This window comes from Perca fluviatilis, chromosome 14 (assembly GCF_010015445.1).
Source record: "Perca fluviatilis chromosome 14, GENO_Pfluv_1.0, whole genome shotgun sequence".
In the NCBI taxonomy this organism is placed as follows: domain Eukaryota; kingdom Metazoa; phylum Chordata; class Actinopteri; order Perciformes; family Percidae; genus Perca; species Perca fluviatilis.
This window is the reverse complement of record NC_053125.1, coordinates 3,393,624-3,410,932: the sequence shown is the minus strand read 5'-3', so window position 1 is coordinate 3,410,932 and position 17,309 is coordinate 3,393,624. Positions and strand designations below refer to the sequence as shown.

General features: G+C 41.0%; 1 protein-coding gene across 1 annotated transcript in view; it reads right to left on the bottom strand.

Annotated features, from left to right (window-relative positions):
- mllt3 (MLLT3 super elongation complex subunit) overlaps positions 1-17,309 on the bottom strand; it is a 177,191-nt gene that overhangs the window by 22,771 nt on the left and 137,111 nt on the right. The window contains exons 8-10 of the mRNA XM_039823322.1: positions 8,576-8,645; positions 2,094-2,147; positions 1,008-1,146 (exon numbers count right to left, since the gene is read on the bottom strand). Of these exons, the coding sequence (XP_039679256.1) occupies positions 1,008-1,146; positions 2,094-2,147; positions 8,576-8,645 (263 nt within the window). The remainder of the gene's footprint in view (positions 1-1,007; positions 1,147-2,093; positions 2,148-8,575; positions 8,646-17,309) is intronic.

The following is a 17,309-nucleotide window of genomic DNA, read 5'->3' as shown; positions in this document are numbered from 1 at the left end:
TGAGTCATGGCAACCAAATAAACAACAGCGCGAGTACAGGAGTTTCTCCTCAGGCAGATGACGAAAGCCTTGGCAGCTGATTTACATGAAAATTGTGCTGGTCCAGTGAAATAAACTTAGCACAAAAAGTAAGGAAATTTGTGTTTGGTCGATTATTTCTCTGTGGTAACAATGCTTTTGGGCAATACATCTTATACCGTTGGAAAGCCTCTTTAGTTCCCTTTCAAATGGTGCCCCATTTGTAAGAAACATGCATTTGTGGAATGAGCAGCATCGCTGAGTATGTGGATTGTGCCCATGAAAAATTTGCCTAATCTCTGCCATTGCCAAACAGGTTATTTTGCTGTTGCTATTGAAACTTGTTTTGAGCATCAGAAAGTATCAAGATGTTTGAGCCGCAAGGTCTGTGGTACGTTGCTAATATCCCATTAACTTGCTTGAGTAAAAGGGCCAAAACTCATCTACATTGATTATAGCGTCCACTAATGGCCAATCTTCGGCAAATTTGGTACAGAGCATCACAAGTTTCGTGTTGATAGCAATTACTATGGCAGAGAAATTGCAATCAATCGCAAATATCCCATTTGCATGCATTGAGTTATCGGCCAAAACGCATAATCGTTGATTATAGCGCCCCCTAATCGCCAAATTTGGTACGGAGCATCGTAGTGGGATGTTGAACAACAATCTCAAGGTTTTTGCTACCGCGGGTCCTACAGCCTTGGGCTCGGACCTCTAACTAGAACTGCTAGAAAAAGAAGGTTGAACCTTGGTCATATAATCAGGGCCCAAACCTGGTCAGTGGTGTGAAAGAGGTATAACTGTGTGTCTGCTGTTTGCTGCTGAGCAGGTCGGTTATCACAAAGGCTTTTTCACTGAGCTGAGATGGTACAACCAAAACAATGAGCTAAAACAGGCTAAAAAGAGTTTTGTGATCCATTTGTGAGTATTTGCTGCCAGTGTTGATGATTACGGTGTATGTGTGTTGCAGAGGACCATTCACTAACCTGCGTTGGTGGTGTGTAAGATGTGTGTGTGCTGGCCGCTCCCCGTCAGAGTCCATGTCATGGTCATTGTCGTCGTCTGAATCTTCATCGTTGTCGTCTGAGTGCAGATCCTGCATGACTGACTGCAGCGGGCCCAGCACTGTGTGTGTGTGGAGGGGGGGCACAGAGAACGCATTGGAATTTCAAAGTAAAACAAGTAGAAACATGCTTAAGGCAGTGGGCCATGCTGTGAGGCGAAGGGATGGTCCAGTGGAGCTTGTGGCTGCAGAACTGCTGAGGGTTTGATCCCAGGTAGTCCCAGGACACATTTGCACTTCACTTTTAAATGGATAAAGCTGCTGTTATTCTATATTTTTCTTATTGTCAAAAATCCCACAGAGACCGAAACCAACAGTGTCAATCCGTCTCTCTGCCTCTCTTCCCTATCAGTCGGATCCTCCCGAGGCGGTCAATCTTTAAAATGGCTCACAAATATATAGTTTCATTAAAAATTAGTTGGGGACTATTTTCATTTCATTTTAATCCACATTTGGCGCTGTAGTGAGTATTTGCAGAAGCAGGACGGTGTGTGTGGGATGAATCTAAATAAACAAAGTGTGTGTGTTCTAGAGATGTCCTTGACTAAAGAAATTCTTAGTCGACTTAACACTCATGATTTTGTCGACTAAATGATTATTTGCTTCAAGGGACAGATCTGTAAAACTAAGTTTCTCCACAAGAATCATGCAAAAGCATCACTTTAAATCTTGTGTTTACCAGATATGTGCTCATAAGTTTCTTAGAAATAAGTTCAGCATGGACAATCATAAAAAAATTACTAATCAACTAAAGAAATCATAGTCGACAACAATCGATGAACACACCTAAAAGATAAATAGTGTGTTTCCACACGTAGACACGAGAGTGCAGGGGGACAGATGTACACATGTAGCTGGATCAGCAGTGATGGGTGTATGGTATGCATGATATAATACCAAACCCTACTAAAATGACTGCTGACAGATGCATGACCTTTCATGCATATACATGACCTGGAAAAATAATGCTGATGTGAAAAGGGTGTGGGGGCCTACCAGGAACTGTTACCTGTGTGGGTGGTGGCAGGAATAGCCACCCTTTTCCTGATGATGAAGTCCACCACTGCATCCAGAGAAAATTACAAACACACAAGCAGAGGTCACCCTCAAGAAAAGAAAGCCTCAAAAATGTAAAGATATGTCACATATTCGGGACCAAACAATGTATTCTAGACCCACCTGGCCCCTGACTATTTTCAGTCCTAAATGACTTCTAGAGCATTTTAAACTATTTTTGTATCAAGTTTTATTAACAATCACTGTATATTTTCACTGCTCAGATGTGGGGGTTGCAGCGGCTACAGATTCCAAAGAGGAACCAGAATACACAAACGGGTTTTCAACATATGGCAGGTTTAACCTGATGATATAAACTAATTGTTTGAAAGTAAAAAAGTCAAAGCTGAACAAGGATGTTGCTCTGCAATATAACTGACTGTTAGGATAATATTATCAATGCTTGTCTTTAGTTTCTTTTTAGATCAATATTTTATTGTCTCTTTAAACATACAGAACAAAGAAACAGATTGAACAGGAACAAAATCCCTCACCAACCCCCCACCCCCTGCGGTCTCGAGGAAAACAAAACAAACAGAAATCACACCTTGCCTAATCACTCTCCTCTAGTTATTGTGGCGCTGAGGTCATTAGGTCTGATATTTGTTCTGCAGTGTTTTTCCATAGGTTGACAGTTCCTGATTTGGCTTTGTTAATCCTTGCTGTAGAGAGCTCAAGCATAACTATGTCTAGAAAATACGCCAACCACCGTTTTATACAAAGTGAGTGAGGGGGGAGCCAGCTAGCTAGCTGTTCAGCTCACTCTCTGTAAGCGATGCAGCATAAAAGCATGGCAGAACCAGCAAGCCAACCAGCTGGTGTTAGTTTGCTAACGTTAGCTTGCTAACTCCGCCTTAACGTTACCCCGTCGCCACATCGTTCAGAGAAAACAAGCCGAATAAAGCAGTCACTTGTGGCGATAGCAATGTGCTTTGTGTGGATGAAGCATGAAGTTAATTTGACTCATTTAGCGGCTGGCTCTCTGCCTCGTAACGTTACTACTCCGTTGCTCTTTTTCCGTCAGTTATTGTAAAACCTCAGCTCCGCAACTCGCCGGATTAAATATCAGGTAATAATCAACTGTAAAGTAGCTACACCTTTTAAAGGATCCCTTGGTAAATCAGCCTCTGCCGGGTAGAAAATGAAATTGTAGAAAGAAAAAAAAAAACGTTAACACCAACATTTTGGTGGCTAAATCCAGTGTTATGTCTACAAAATTATTTTAGAGATATAGTATAAATTCAAGTCACCACTACCTCTGGTGATACACTGCACACCGGTGTGAAACGTATTACTTTGTATTATGGAGTCTGGAGATCCTTATTACTTGTTGAAGGGGAAATCTGTTGTTGGGACACGTTTGTTTCTACGGTTTCAACTGAATTTTATTAATGTTGATAGCGTTTGGATGCTTTCAACGGTATGTTCGAATTCTGCATTAGCAAAACACAACAACATTTTAAAATGATAAATCTTTACCCGGACAAGTGACTTTTGTGCATGGACAAGTGAAACGTAAATGTACTTGTCCACAGGACAAGTGCCTCAAAAAGTTAATGTCGAGCCCTGCTGTCACTCCACTGGTTACAAGCAAAGGGTTTGTTACCAGACATTAAGTGTGCATTGTGCCATATTGGAGTATTTTAGCCTAGGTTGTTTATTATTCCAAATACAGTGCCTTGCAAAAGTATTCGGCCCCCTTGAACTTTTCGACCTTTTGCCACATTTCAGGCCTCAAACATAAAGATATAAAACTGTAATTTTTTGTGAAGAATCAACAACAAGTGGGACACAATCATGAAGTGGAACGAAATTTATTGGATATTTCAAACCTTTTAAACAAATAAAAAACTGAAATATTGGGCGTGCAAAATTATTCAGCCCCCTTAAGTTAATACTTTGTAGCGCCACCTTTTGGCGCGATTACAGCTGTAAGTCGCTTGGGGTATGTCTCCATCAGTTTTGCACATCGAGAGACTGACATTTTTGCCCATTCCTCCTTGCAAAACAGCTCGAGCTCAGTGAGGTTGGATGGAGAGCGTTTGTGAACAGCAGTTTTCAGTTCTTTCCACAGATTCTCGATTGGATTCAGGTCTGGACTTTGACTTGGCCAGTCTAACACCTGGATATGTTTATTTGTGAACCATTCCATTGTAGATTTTGCTTTATGTTTTGGATCATTGTCTTGTTGGAAGACAAATCTCCGTCCCAGTCTCAGGTCTTTTGCAGACTCCATCAGGTTTTCTTCCAGAATGGTCCTGTATTTGGCTCCATCCATCTTCCCATCAATTTTAACCATCTTCCCTGTCCCTGCTGAAGAAAAGCAGGCCCAAACCATGATGCTGCCACCACCATGTTTGACAGTGGGGATGGTGTGTTCAGGGTGATGAGCTGCGTTGCTTTTACGCCAAACATAACGTTTTGCATTGTTGCCAAAATGTTCGATTTTGGTTTCATCTGACCACAGCACCTTCTTCCACATGTTTGGTGTGTCTCCCAGGTGGCTTTTGGCAAACTTTAAACGACACTTTTTATGGATATCTTTAAGAAATGGCTTTCTTCTTGCCACTCTTCCATAAAGGCCAGATTTGTGCAGTATACGACTGATTGTTGTCCTATGGACAGAGTCTCCCACCTCAGCTGTAGATCTCTGCAGTTCATCCAGAGTGATCATGGGCCTCTTGGCTGCATCTCTGATCAGTCTTCTCATTGTATGAGCTGAAAGTTTAGAGGGATGGCCGGGTCTTCGTAGATTTGCAGTGGTCTGATACTCCTTCCATTTCAATATTATCGCTTGCACAGTGCTCCTTGGGATGTTTAAAGCTTGGGAAATCTTTTTGTTTCCAAATCCGGCTTTAAACTTCTCCACAACAGTATCTCGGACCTGCCTGGTGTGTTCCTTGTTCTTCATGATGCTCTCTGCGCTTTACACGGACCTCTGAGACTATCACAGAGCAGGTGCATTTATACGGAGACTTGATTACACACAGCTGGATTCTATTTATCATCATTAGTCATTTAGGTCAACATTGGATTATTCAGAGATCCTCACTGAACTTCTGGAGAGAGTTTGCTGCACTGAAAGTAAAGGGGCTGAATAATTTTGCACGCCCAATTTTTCAGTTTTTTATTTCTTAAAAAAGTTTGAAATATCCAATAAATTTCGTTCCACTTCATGATTGTGTCCCACTTGTTGTTGATTCTTCACAAAAAATTACAGTTTTATATCTTTATGTTTGAAGCCTGAAATGTGGCAAAAGGTCGAAAAGTTCAAGGGGGCCGAATACTTTCGCAAGGCACTGTATACTGCCGAATTACGGTCCAAGTTTCTTCCAGAAATTTATTGGTGGGGGTAAGGGGATCATTGCACTTAAGAAATTCCCACGAGGAACTATGTTCATTTTAACAACAGCAATCCTGGACCGTAGCGACCAATTGGCCAGATCCCTTTGAACACTACTTAATATAGTTTCATAGTTGTCCTGGACAACTCGCTGTAGTGATGTGTGAATGGTGATGACCAAATATGTAATTTTGCTTTGGGTTGGTATTGTACCACTAACAGCTGATGTCACTTGTCTGCTGTTCAATAGAAGAAGATTAGATTTATTCCAATTAATTTTATAGCTGGAGATTGAGCCAAATTTGTTGAAGATCTCAAGAAGTTTTGGAACAGAGTCCTCAAGGTCAGAGATGTACAGCAAAATATCGCTTGCCTTTATTTTCACTTTGAAGTAAGTGGTTTTGATAAGTGGGTTACACTGAAAATGTGTTTAAACCAGCCATGTGATTCATGTAGCTCTCTACAACCAAATAGTATGGCCAAAATAAATTACAATATGAGAAAAGGTCAGTTTTTACAAAAAAACTAAACAAAACATAACACACTTAACTTTTACTCGTAAAATCACCCTGCAATCTAGAAATATTACAACTTTTGTCTTGTAAAATTTTTATCTCATAATATGGCTTTGATAATTCTATATTTCTATAACAGTAAAACATGTTCAATATGTTTCCCCTGGGTTTTTTCCAGCATTGTTGCTAAAGTGTGTGATTTGTATTTTGTGGCGCCAGAAGATAGAATACGAGAAGGCCTTTAGACTAATTTGTATCCAGTGGAAGATGTCAAATTACGTTTAATAAAATGCTTCAATAATAATAATAATAATAATAATAATATTAAAATGCCTGAAGACATCTTGCCTCTCCTCCTCCTCTTCTCATACTTCCTGTCCTACCTATCATACCTGTCCTCCTGTCTGATAATGGAATACATGAAGTGAGAATGAAATCAAATTACTCCTGATAGGCATTTTTACATTTCACATACAGAAGACAAAATATCATAAGACTTTCTTTTCCATACAAACCAGTTTAACAAACTCATCTGAAATTTCAAAAATGTATCATTTTGACTAACAACTGTGTGCAGAGATTAACAGTCATCACATTTTGGAAAAAAGTCTGTCAACACTGAATTTCTGTTAGATCTGTTAGCCTGGACGCTTTAGCTTGTCGCTAACATCACATTGACCTGGCCTGCCCAATCAGAAATTTACAAAAAAAAATACTACTATGTATAGTTAAACATGGATATTAGTACTGTATGTGGTGTATTTTATCTATAACGTTAAAAACAGTAAAATTATAAGTAAGCATGATAACTATTTAAAAAGTTAAGTGTGTTGGTGTGTTTTCATTGGTCAATGCATCATCAATCAGCTTTCTGTTGGTTTAAACCAGTCCGGAAGAAGACGCACAAACAGAGGCAAATTTATGTTTCCTAGGAGGTCGAAGCCATGTCCCGCCCTACCCTGCCTCTGTTTGGCTTACTCTGGTATTCTCACCCTAACATTAACCAATCTCCTTCCTCATGCCTAAACGTAACCAATTCAACAAACAAAGGCAGAGGGTATCAGCCAATCAGAGGTGGATAAGGGCGGGACATTCCTTCGCCATCCTAGAAACGCAAATTCGCCAATATCAGAGCACTTTACGGTCCTCTTCTGCTCAAATGCAACATAAGGAAACACATTTCTACAGGGACAAGAAAACAATACATGAGATAAAATAATGTTTTGCTTAAGGTCAAAACTATGACCTAGTATGTTGAAAATAGTAGATAGTTTGTTGATATTTTGGCTTATTTAGCCTAGTCAAAAATATGAGATAGTTAATCATAATTGGAAGTTGAACGAGCAGTATTTTGAACAACGAAAATGATAACCCATCTATAATGAATTCCATTTTAGTTTTTAATATTTCATCAGGCAACTCAAGACTGCTGCTCTAGTAAAAATTTCTTGGATATGGGACAACTGCTTTGATTTCGGGACACCCTAGATTCAGGCCCACCTCGACTTCAGGCCCAGATATCTGTCACGTTATGCATCTGCCACTGATCGGGGCTAATCCCCTTCACTTAAGGCAGCAGGTGGAACTTGGCTCGAGTCTTGAGGAGTTGTTGCATTTATTCTTTATTCACCGTCAAACAGCCTAAACTGTACAGACACTGCTCTGCTACGTTCACAGCTATAACCACACTCAAACCTCACTCACTGGGCGCAATTGAATAGAACTACAACCAATCAGAGCAGGAAACGTGACATAGTGCTGAGCGACGGACAGACTACTTTTTTTACAAACCTCTAACTAAAAATGAAGTGCAGTAAAGAGAAGAATCAGAGAAAAGATTAGGCTATTCTGTGTATTAGGCTACAGGGAGTCAACTTTTTATTATCTGTCTAAAACTATGTATTTATCTATTTATTTATACAAAACTATTTATGAATCAAGAATGTAAAGGTGTGTGTATTATTTTCAGTCCAACTCCTACAGCAAGCAGCATCCTCTAGCCTGCCTCACACCCACCGACACTTACTGAGGCGAGGGAGAGACCAAGAGACCCTCCAGTGTTGGCAGAGGAGCCGCTCACTGCCATTACTCTGAGCAGCAAGCATGGGAATGAACTACAATATAATATATTTAAATAATTGTTCTCTCTTTTTCCCTCATTGTCTGAATAAGTTGCTAAATCTAGCAAGAAAGTCGCCAAGTTGTCAACACTGTGCGCACAATGCATGTACTGTGCATGTACATTTGACTGGCACAGAATTGTCTCTATCCGAGCCCAATTGGCCGGTAACCGGTGATGGCTGATCAAGCTGAAAATCGGCCGATCCATCGGTGACGAGATAATAATGCAGTTATGTTTAATTAGAAAGGAAATCAATGCCAGTGCAGTGTTTAAATTCTGTCCCCAACACTGGTTGAGCTTCTTTTATTTCTGGCAAACAAACTAGACTCAAAGTTAGACTGAAACTACCAGGTACTTCATATGAGCTACACTGGACCATTATACACATCATTTCTGACTGAAAAAGACATTCAACAAAAGTTCAGCTGAAATGTTTGTATGTTCCAGATAATTACCTTGTCGTTTGTGGTGTGTGGGAGCAAAGCCTGAACTGGAGCTGGAACTGGCTGGACTGGGTTGCTCTGACTGGGAGGAAGTAGAGAAAAACAGTGAGAAATTAAAAAAAAAAAATCAATAGTTTTTGACAAACCTCAACACCATATGTTGACATTTGACCACTTTTGGGCTATTATATATTTAGAATTTCCTCTGCTATTTTTTTCTTTAATGAAATGCAAAAGCAGTCCAAAACAAAGTCAAGTCCAAGTTCTCATTATTTAGTGTGCAACTGAAAAACATGTAATATTTTAATTCTTTACTGCCTGCCAAACAAAGAGGACTAAAGCAGAAAGGGGAATGGCCTATTCACCGGACCGCCACATACGGTCGGTTACTTTGCATAACGTCAAGACCATGCCCCTTTTTGGTGGATAGAAAATGGAAGATCCTATAGATATGCAATGTGACGTGCATTTGGATTATAATTTTGAAGTTTGTATGCATTTTTATTGTTAAACAAACATTTGTTGTATTGACATGTCTAATAATTATTTTGCAACCTTGCCTGAGTGTGACCCAACACAGTGGCCCTCATTTATCAACCTAACGTAGAAACCAGCGCAGATATGAGCGCAGAAACCCTCTTACGACAGGCTTCACGTGATTCATGAAACGTTTGTATCACACCAATCAGAGCGTAAGAATGGTAGTACATTGATAAATGCAGCGGCCGGAAACAATCGCAATTTAAATATCACGCCACAATATAGTCTCGTTTTGAGGCCTCGCTCCTACAGTTTATGACATGGTAAGACGTAATCCGGCTAAGAAGCAGCACTTTCAAGAGGTGGAGATTGAAACCCTGATATCTCAGTTTCATTTGCACTAACGTGTGTACTATTTGGCAGCCTGAAAACTGTAATTAAAGGCTGTAGAAAGAATGCGGAATGGAAAGAGATCACTGATACAGTCAACAGTGTTGCCTTAGTAAACCGGACTCCAGCTTAAATTTATATATTATAAATTTTTATATGTACAGTCCTAATAGTAATATACAGGATTATATTGCAATCTCTTAGGCCTACATGTAGGTGTACCTATATTTAAATAAACACAGTAGCGGAGTTTATGCAGTGTCTTTTATTTTACTCAAGTTTTTTTCATGAGTCAGAGCCAGGCAACTGTGAGGTGTGAAGGGGAGCGTGTGTCCTCCGCCCCCCCGTGCTGGACCACCAAAAACAAGCCGAAATATGTTGGTCAAAGGCAGAAATAAATCGTTCACTTGTGGCCATTAACGACACTTTAAAAGAAAAACGAAAACCTGAAGAATAAATAGAAATGTTGTGCATCGTCATGTTTCCTATACTGAATATCATTGCCAAACATAACACTATACCGTTTAAAAGCGAGGAATAATATCGTGTCTCCTTGGTATAGCCCCAGTTGGGGCTGTGTTGGACACTGCTCTCTGGGCATCGGGTCATCTGGCTCCATCACTACATTTATGGCACCCTGTTGCGATGTTGTGCAGAACCCCACAGGCTAAGACAATGTTGCAGACTTTTTCTGGGGTGTATAGTAGGTCCCCCCTGCTGATGCAAGACAGAGCCATCTGCCCTTAATCAACCCAATGAAGCGCTCCACCGTGGCCCGTGTGCGTACGTGTGATCTGTTGTACCAGCGCATAGAGGTCTTCTAAAAGAGCCAGATCTGCCATTAACGATAAGTGTTTAACTGAGACTTCTTCTTCTCCTGTTAAACTGACTATATACTGCACCGCAAGTCCACACTGACTCGAAACCTTGCATAAACATGTTTAAACTTGACGTGAGATTTGATCGTAACCTCCGCTCCCATCCATATTGATAAATGCCGAGCTTTGCTAAATGATGTACACAAGTTTAATTTGCATGTACATTTGACTGGCACAGAATTGGCTATATCCAAGCCTTATTGGCCGGTTACAGGTGATGGCTGATCAAGCTGAAAATCGGCCCATCGATTGGTACCTCTCTATCTCAGAGCTAACAGACAAGTTAGTAATGCTGTTATGTTTAGTTAGAAAGGAAACCAATGCCACTGCAGTGTTTAAATTCTGTCTCCAACACTGGTTGAGCTTCTTTTATTTTTGGCAAACAAACTGCAGAGGGGCTGGAAAAACAAGCCGAAATAGGTCGGTCAATGGCAGAAATAAATCGTTCACTTGTGGCCATTAACGACACTTTAAAAGAGAGACAAAAACCTGAAGAATAAATAAAACTGTTGTGCATCGTCATATTTCCTGTATTGAATATTATTGCCAAACATAACAATATACCTTTTAAAAGCGAGGAATAAGGGGAACCAAAATGGCGGCGTAGAGAGTGGTTCACTTGTTCTGAGCTCCGCACCACCGCACTGATATTTCCTACATAATTCCGCCCAATTCAGCATTTGCGACAATCTTTGTGTCATGTATTTTAATGTGAGTATTGATGAGTATTTTCTGAGATGTCAAGACAAGATGCCACCAAAAGAGAGCAGAAAATCGTCCAAGACGAGCAGACCAGAAAATACTGCTAGCTCGCCTGACTTCCCCCCTGTGGAGGAAGAGCAACACCCGCTACTAGCCAACACTGAGGACGCCCTTGGCCCAGCTTTTCGCCAAACTATTCAGGAAATGATGGCAAACATAACCAGGGTGGTTGATGAAAAGCTGGGGCCACTATCCTAAACCATACAGGCCCACGCCCAGCAGCTGCAAAAGATTGAGGAGAGGACCACCGAGGCTGAGAATAGGATAGCTGCGGCAGAACACACCTCAGAGATGGTGGAGACTAGGGATGCACCGAATATTCGGCCACCGAAAATTTTCGGCCGAAATACCTTTATCACCGAAACAATACGGCCGAAAATGTTGTGATGACGCAAACAGAAAACGCGACCTGCACGTGTGTCAGTACCTGATCCGTTCCACCTGCAAAGCGTCTCCTAAGCAAAGAGGTTGAGACGGACCACGGAGTGAAAACAATGAAAAGTACGCTCTTAGAGTCTGTCAGCACACGTTTCAGTGAGATCTGTTCGGATCCTCTGCACTTCATCGCGACTGTACTTGATCCGCGTTATAAAGACCATTACTTGGATGCGGAAATAAAGCAGGGCGACGAAATGATCCAGGCGCGATGGATGCGGGAGAACCCGCGGAGGCGGAGACGACGAGCAGCCCCAGGAGATCAGAGCGCAGAAAAAAAGACTTGTCTCGCTGCACCAGATGAGGGGCATGCACCCTCGTTGTCTGATATGTTCAGTGAAATCCTGCAAGAAAGTGCCTCAATTAATAATAATAATAATAATAACAATAGGTAAGCTATTCTGTTCTTAGGCTACTGTATACTGTATGTGACTATCAGATTGTAGCCATATTTCTGCTAGATATTTTTTTAATTAAACTTTAATATTAATTTATACAATTGCAATGCCTTGATTTTAGTAAAGTTAGTACACAGTCATAGCCATAAATGCAATGGTACTAATAATTGGCTTAATTTCTTTCGGTGTTTCGGTTTCGGTTTTCGGTCTTGGTTTCCTCTTTTTTCGGTTTTCGGTTTCGGCCAAGAATTTTCATTTCGGTGCATCACTAGTGGAGACGCGGGTTTGGATGCTTGAAAACCAAATACAAAGCACGGCTGAACATATCGATGACCTCGAGAACAGAAGCAGGAGAAAAAAATGTTGTGTTATTGGTTTACCAGAAGATGCGGAGGTGAGTAACCAGACGTAGTTTTTCGAGAGCTGGATACCCAACCTGCTCAGGCTGGAGACGAAAGCCGCCCGCGTCAAAATTCAAAGAGCTCACCGTACCCTAGCTCCAAGCTGGGACCGAACCAGTGACCACGATCTGTCCTAATCAGGTTTCACAACTTTGCTGACAAACCGAGGGTGTTGGTCCAGTATCATGTTTTTCCAGGATCTGTCAGCCACGGTTCTGCGCAAGTGAAAAGGATTTGAGGATGTGAAGAAACGTCTGCGGGACATTGGGGCTAAATACATGATGCTTTACCCGGCCACACTGAAAATAGTCCACGGTGGGGTAGCCAGGAGCTTTGACTCCCCCGCTAAAGCCAGGGCCTTTGTTGATACTCTCAGCTGAGCTGCACCTGAGTCGCCCACCGGTTTGTTTAACTGTTCATATCTATCTGGATTTAAACGTTGCTTTGAACTTAGTTTATTTTTGGGCGGATCATATATCTCTGAGGTTAAGGATGATGGCTCACAACTGAACAATTTCATGTGACAACCTTTGCCCCACCGTCCTTTGTTTATGGTGAGCACGAGTGATGTGTAAATCAATATTCCAGAGAGCGTTTTATTGTGTGCTTGTGGAGTTTTTGTTTTTTTTTGGAGGGGGGGTCTGCTCGTCTTTGCTCAAGGATGGATATTAATATTACTCACGTGGCGTCATTTGAGCTCGGAGCTGTAAGAGAGGTTAATCAAGTTAGTGTCTAGTTATGGAGAAGTTTATGGTATTTAAATTCCCCTGGTTATCGCGTGGGGAAGTTTCCTCCCTCAGTGCTGTTGGCACGTCTGTTATCTGTGTTGTCTGTTTTTTGTTTTTCAGCTGGGTTACAATCAGGTACAAAATATACATAGAGATTATGATACATTTGGGAGCTTAAATCTTTAAAACAAAAATGTAATGCCTTGTGACACATTGAGGCTGTGCACTTGGAATATTAAGGGAATCCTTGTCATAAAATATTATCATCTTTGAAAAAGGAAAAGATTGATATTGCTATGTTGCGAGAAACACATCTGAACGACGAGAAGCATGTAAAGTTGCAACAGTGCGGCTTTGGTCAAGTCTATTTTTCATCTTTTACCACCCAAAGCAGAGGGGTGGCAATACTTGTTAGGAAAACTTTACCAGTTAATGTGTGAAAATTTATTAAAGATAAATATGGACGGTTTGTACTTATTTTAGCCTCCTTACATGGGGAGGAATTTGCTCTCTTAAATGTCTACTGTCCTCCATGTCATCCCCTTGAGTTTTTGATGGATGCATTTGCCAAGGTATCTGATCTTGCGGTGGAGAGCACTATTGTAGGAGGTGACTTTAATTGCCTTATGAATCCTTTGATGGACAAGTTTCCTTCAGGTGCTTTATCCCTATCAAAACAGTCCAAACTAAGTCTCTGCGAGGACTTTGGATATGTGGACGTTTGGAGGTCACTTCACCCTGCAGACAAGGAATTCACCTTTTTTTCTAATCCTCACAATTGGAAACATTATTATCAGACCACGCAGCAGTGTATATATGGACGTTATGTTTAAAAATCTCTCTAAGAAACCCAAGAGTTGGAGAATGGACACCTCAATTCTGAAAGATCACAAATTCATATCTTACTTCACTACAGAATTTAGGCATTTCCTCGCCAGTAACTCCCCCTCTGTTAATAATTCATCTCTGCTCTGGGAGACTTCCAAGGCCTATGCCAGGGGGTTGATTATTTCCTATACGGCTACCAAAAGACGCAAAAATATGGAACAACAAACTTTACTGGAAAAAAAGGTTGAGATATCGAAGAGGGAATATGTCAAGAAACCTACAGCAGCTAAATTGAAGGAAATTACTGCTATCCGCTCCATGCTAGACTCCTTGCTGACAAAAAAGGAATAATATCCTGTCTCCTTAGTATAGCTCCAAGACAGAGTCATCTGCCCTTAATCAATTTGATGCTGCACTCCACTGTGGCCCGTGTGTGTACGTGTGCACTGTTGTACCGGCGCATAGAGGTCTTCTAAAAGAGCCAGATCTGCCATTGCCGATTAAGTGATCACCTGATGACTTCTCCTGTTAAACTGATTTTATGCTGCACCACAAGTCCACATTGACTCGAAAACTGTAAACATGTTTAAACTTGCGTACACAAGTTTAAACTTGACGTGAGATTTGATCGTAACCTCCGCTCCCGTCCATATTGATAATGCCGAGCTTTGCGTGGAAATGACCGTACGCTGTTTTCAGGCTTGTTTTCTTTCGTACGTTCGTTTCGTAAATGAAGGCCAATGTGACCCAACACAGTACGACCCAACACAATGTGACCCAACACGGTGCAACCCAACACAATGTGACCCAACACAGTATGACCTAAGACAGTGTTGGGGTAGAAACTCAAAAAAAGTAATAGATTACACATTACTAGTTAGCTACTTAAAAAAAGTAATGCCACACTGCTGCTACTCCATAACATCACCAGAGATGAATTATAACTTACTTTCCAAATAATATAAAGTTAAACCTCATGTATGCCCAGATCAATACAAACCCTTATTAAAATGAGGACATACACAATATCTTTCTTGTATGATCTTTAATACCACAGAGCTGACAACAAAATTGTGAACATCAGCACAAAATTTGTCAAGAAGTACTGGCGGCCGTCCGCTCTTCATTATCTGTATTTTGCCAAGTAGGTTTCAGAAAGACAGCGATTCCACTATTGAAAACGGGGCAACAGTTCCTCCACTATGTCTGCTGCCACGAGCCCACTTATCTCTGCTTTGTTTACCTGCTGTTGGTTGCTTGGCAGGTGTCGGCAACACGCTCTTTTCATCAGCCTCGGCGTCACTCAGGGTCCGGGGGACTATAGCAACTACCTTCGATCGGATGTCTTGTTCGATCGGTGGAGAGGTGTTTGTGACCGGGCGACAATTTACAATACATTTTTCATACCTCCACCCCTCAAAAGACATCTTAAGCGGAGTGTTATGGTGGCTCAAACGGACGTTAGATTTGTTATTCTCTCCTCCCCTTAAGCAGATAGTTGAAGAACCAGTAACGCAATAATTATTTGATAAGTAACTATAATGTGATTACTGAGTTAACAGTGATACGTTACATTACTGTGTTACAGACAAATGTAATCCAATTACAGTAATGCGTTACTTTGTAACGCGTTACCCCCAACACAGTGTAACTTAAAATACAGTGTGACCCAACACACTGCGACCCCAACACAGTGGCCGGATATTGCTTATCCGGACATGGATACATATTTGATTGAACACATCTTTGGAAAAGCTACAACTTGTGATTCGACTGATGCAAACTGATGCAAACTATTTCAAGATACAATCACAACAGCAGGCACAATCACCACCTCTGTCAGAGCAAAAAACAATTAAAAAATTTAGAAAACTAACCATTGTAATCCACTGATTGATAATATTCTGACCAAAGGATCTTGTTACATTGACAAAAGGTCCAGGCGATCAAATCCAGAAAAATATTTAATCCAAACACATTATGACACAGACAGCTGTTTTTAAATTTCAAATTTCACAGCAATATTCCACTGTATTCCCTGGAGTAAATCCTGTTTGCATCATCTGCCGATTTTCAGTATCAAAATCACAGCTACACTGAGACGTTTTGATTGACACATCACTTGAACCAATAGGAGCTTCCCTGTCTGGTCCACAGCCTACAATAGCCAATAAGTGCCTGTGGTGAAAGAAGGTGCACACCCCTCTTCTTTTGTGTACAGACCCAGCCAATAGCAACCGGTTGTGCTGATGACTGAAAGTTTGTATAGCTAATGGAATTCTGAACATGGGGATATGCTGCTTTCCCAGGTTTCTTACAAGCCAAAACAAGGAAGTCTCTGTGTAAGACGAAAACACAGAAAGAATACACACATTTCGAAGTATAAAACACGCCTGGCTTTTAAAGGGAATAGGACATGACATTCTGATTGGATTATTGCATGTTATGCCCAAAACACGCCTATGATTAATTAAGACACTATGTACAACCCTTTTGAACCATGCGCAAAAGTGGATTTGTACATGCCCTAAATGCACCTGCGCCAGACGCTTCACACCCCAGATCTGTTTCCCTCTGCCGTTGTCTGTCACAGCTTAATGTGACCTCCGATAGCTGAAATTAACATTAACTAACTTAAGCGCTTGTTTTAGCAGACCTCTATAACGTCAGTTAACTTTAACAGCCCGGTTCTATGTGAAAAAACAACAAAGGCAGAGATTAACAGAGAAAAGTAAAAATGCTTGCTGTCTTGTCTTCCTTGGCCTACTTTTGAGCCGCTTTGTTCGGGGCACTCACCGTGTCTCTGCATCTTTCAGGCTTCCTGGCACTTATGGGAGTTTGGATTGACAGCTCTGGGGTCTCATTTATAAAACTGTGCATAGGAGCCTTACTAAAAGTGTACATACGGCCAAAAGCCAAAAATGGCGTACGCCCAAAGAAAAAAAAAAAAGATTTATAAAATGTGCATACGCACATCTGTAAGCATTGTTCCCTTTATAAATCACAGATTACCCACAAGTGTGCATACGTGAATCAGCCTCTTATCCTGCCGTGTACACGCCCATTTTTAACCATAAATAGTCAATGCAAAGCACCTCATGAATGCTGATCAGTATGTTAATGACCTGGCAGATGTTCTTTCGTTACGCCGAAAGAAAAAGTGACAACTGGTGGGGAAAAAGCTAAAAAACTTCTCAGACACTGGTGAATTGCTGCAAATTGAATTATAATTTCGGCCTGTTCTCGTATAGCGTAGGGACACATGATCTATAGACTACCTATATTACATTTTTTTCCAACTGCTTACACACAAAAACTTTTCATGTCACACGATTTTTGAAACCTCTCACTCAAAGTGCAAAACTACACAGCAAATCTCCAAAACCATAAGCTATTTCTCAGCCTTTCACTTAGTTTTCAATTGCATAAAACACATTTTTCAAAAC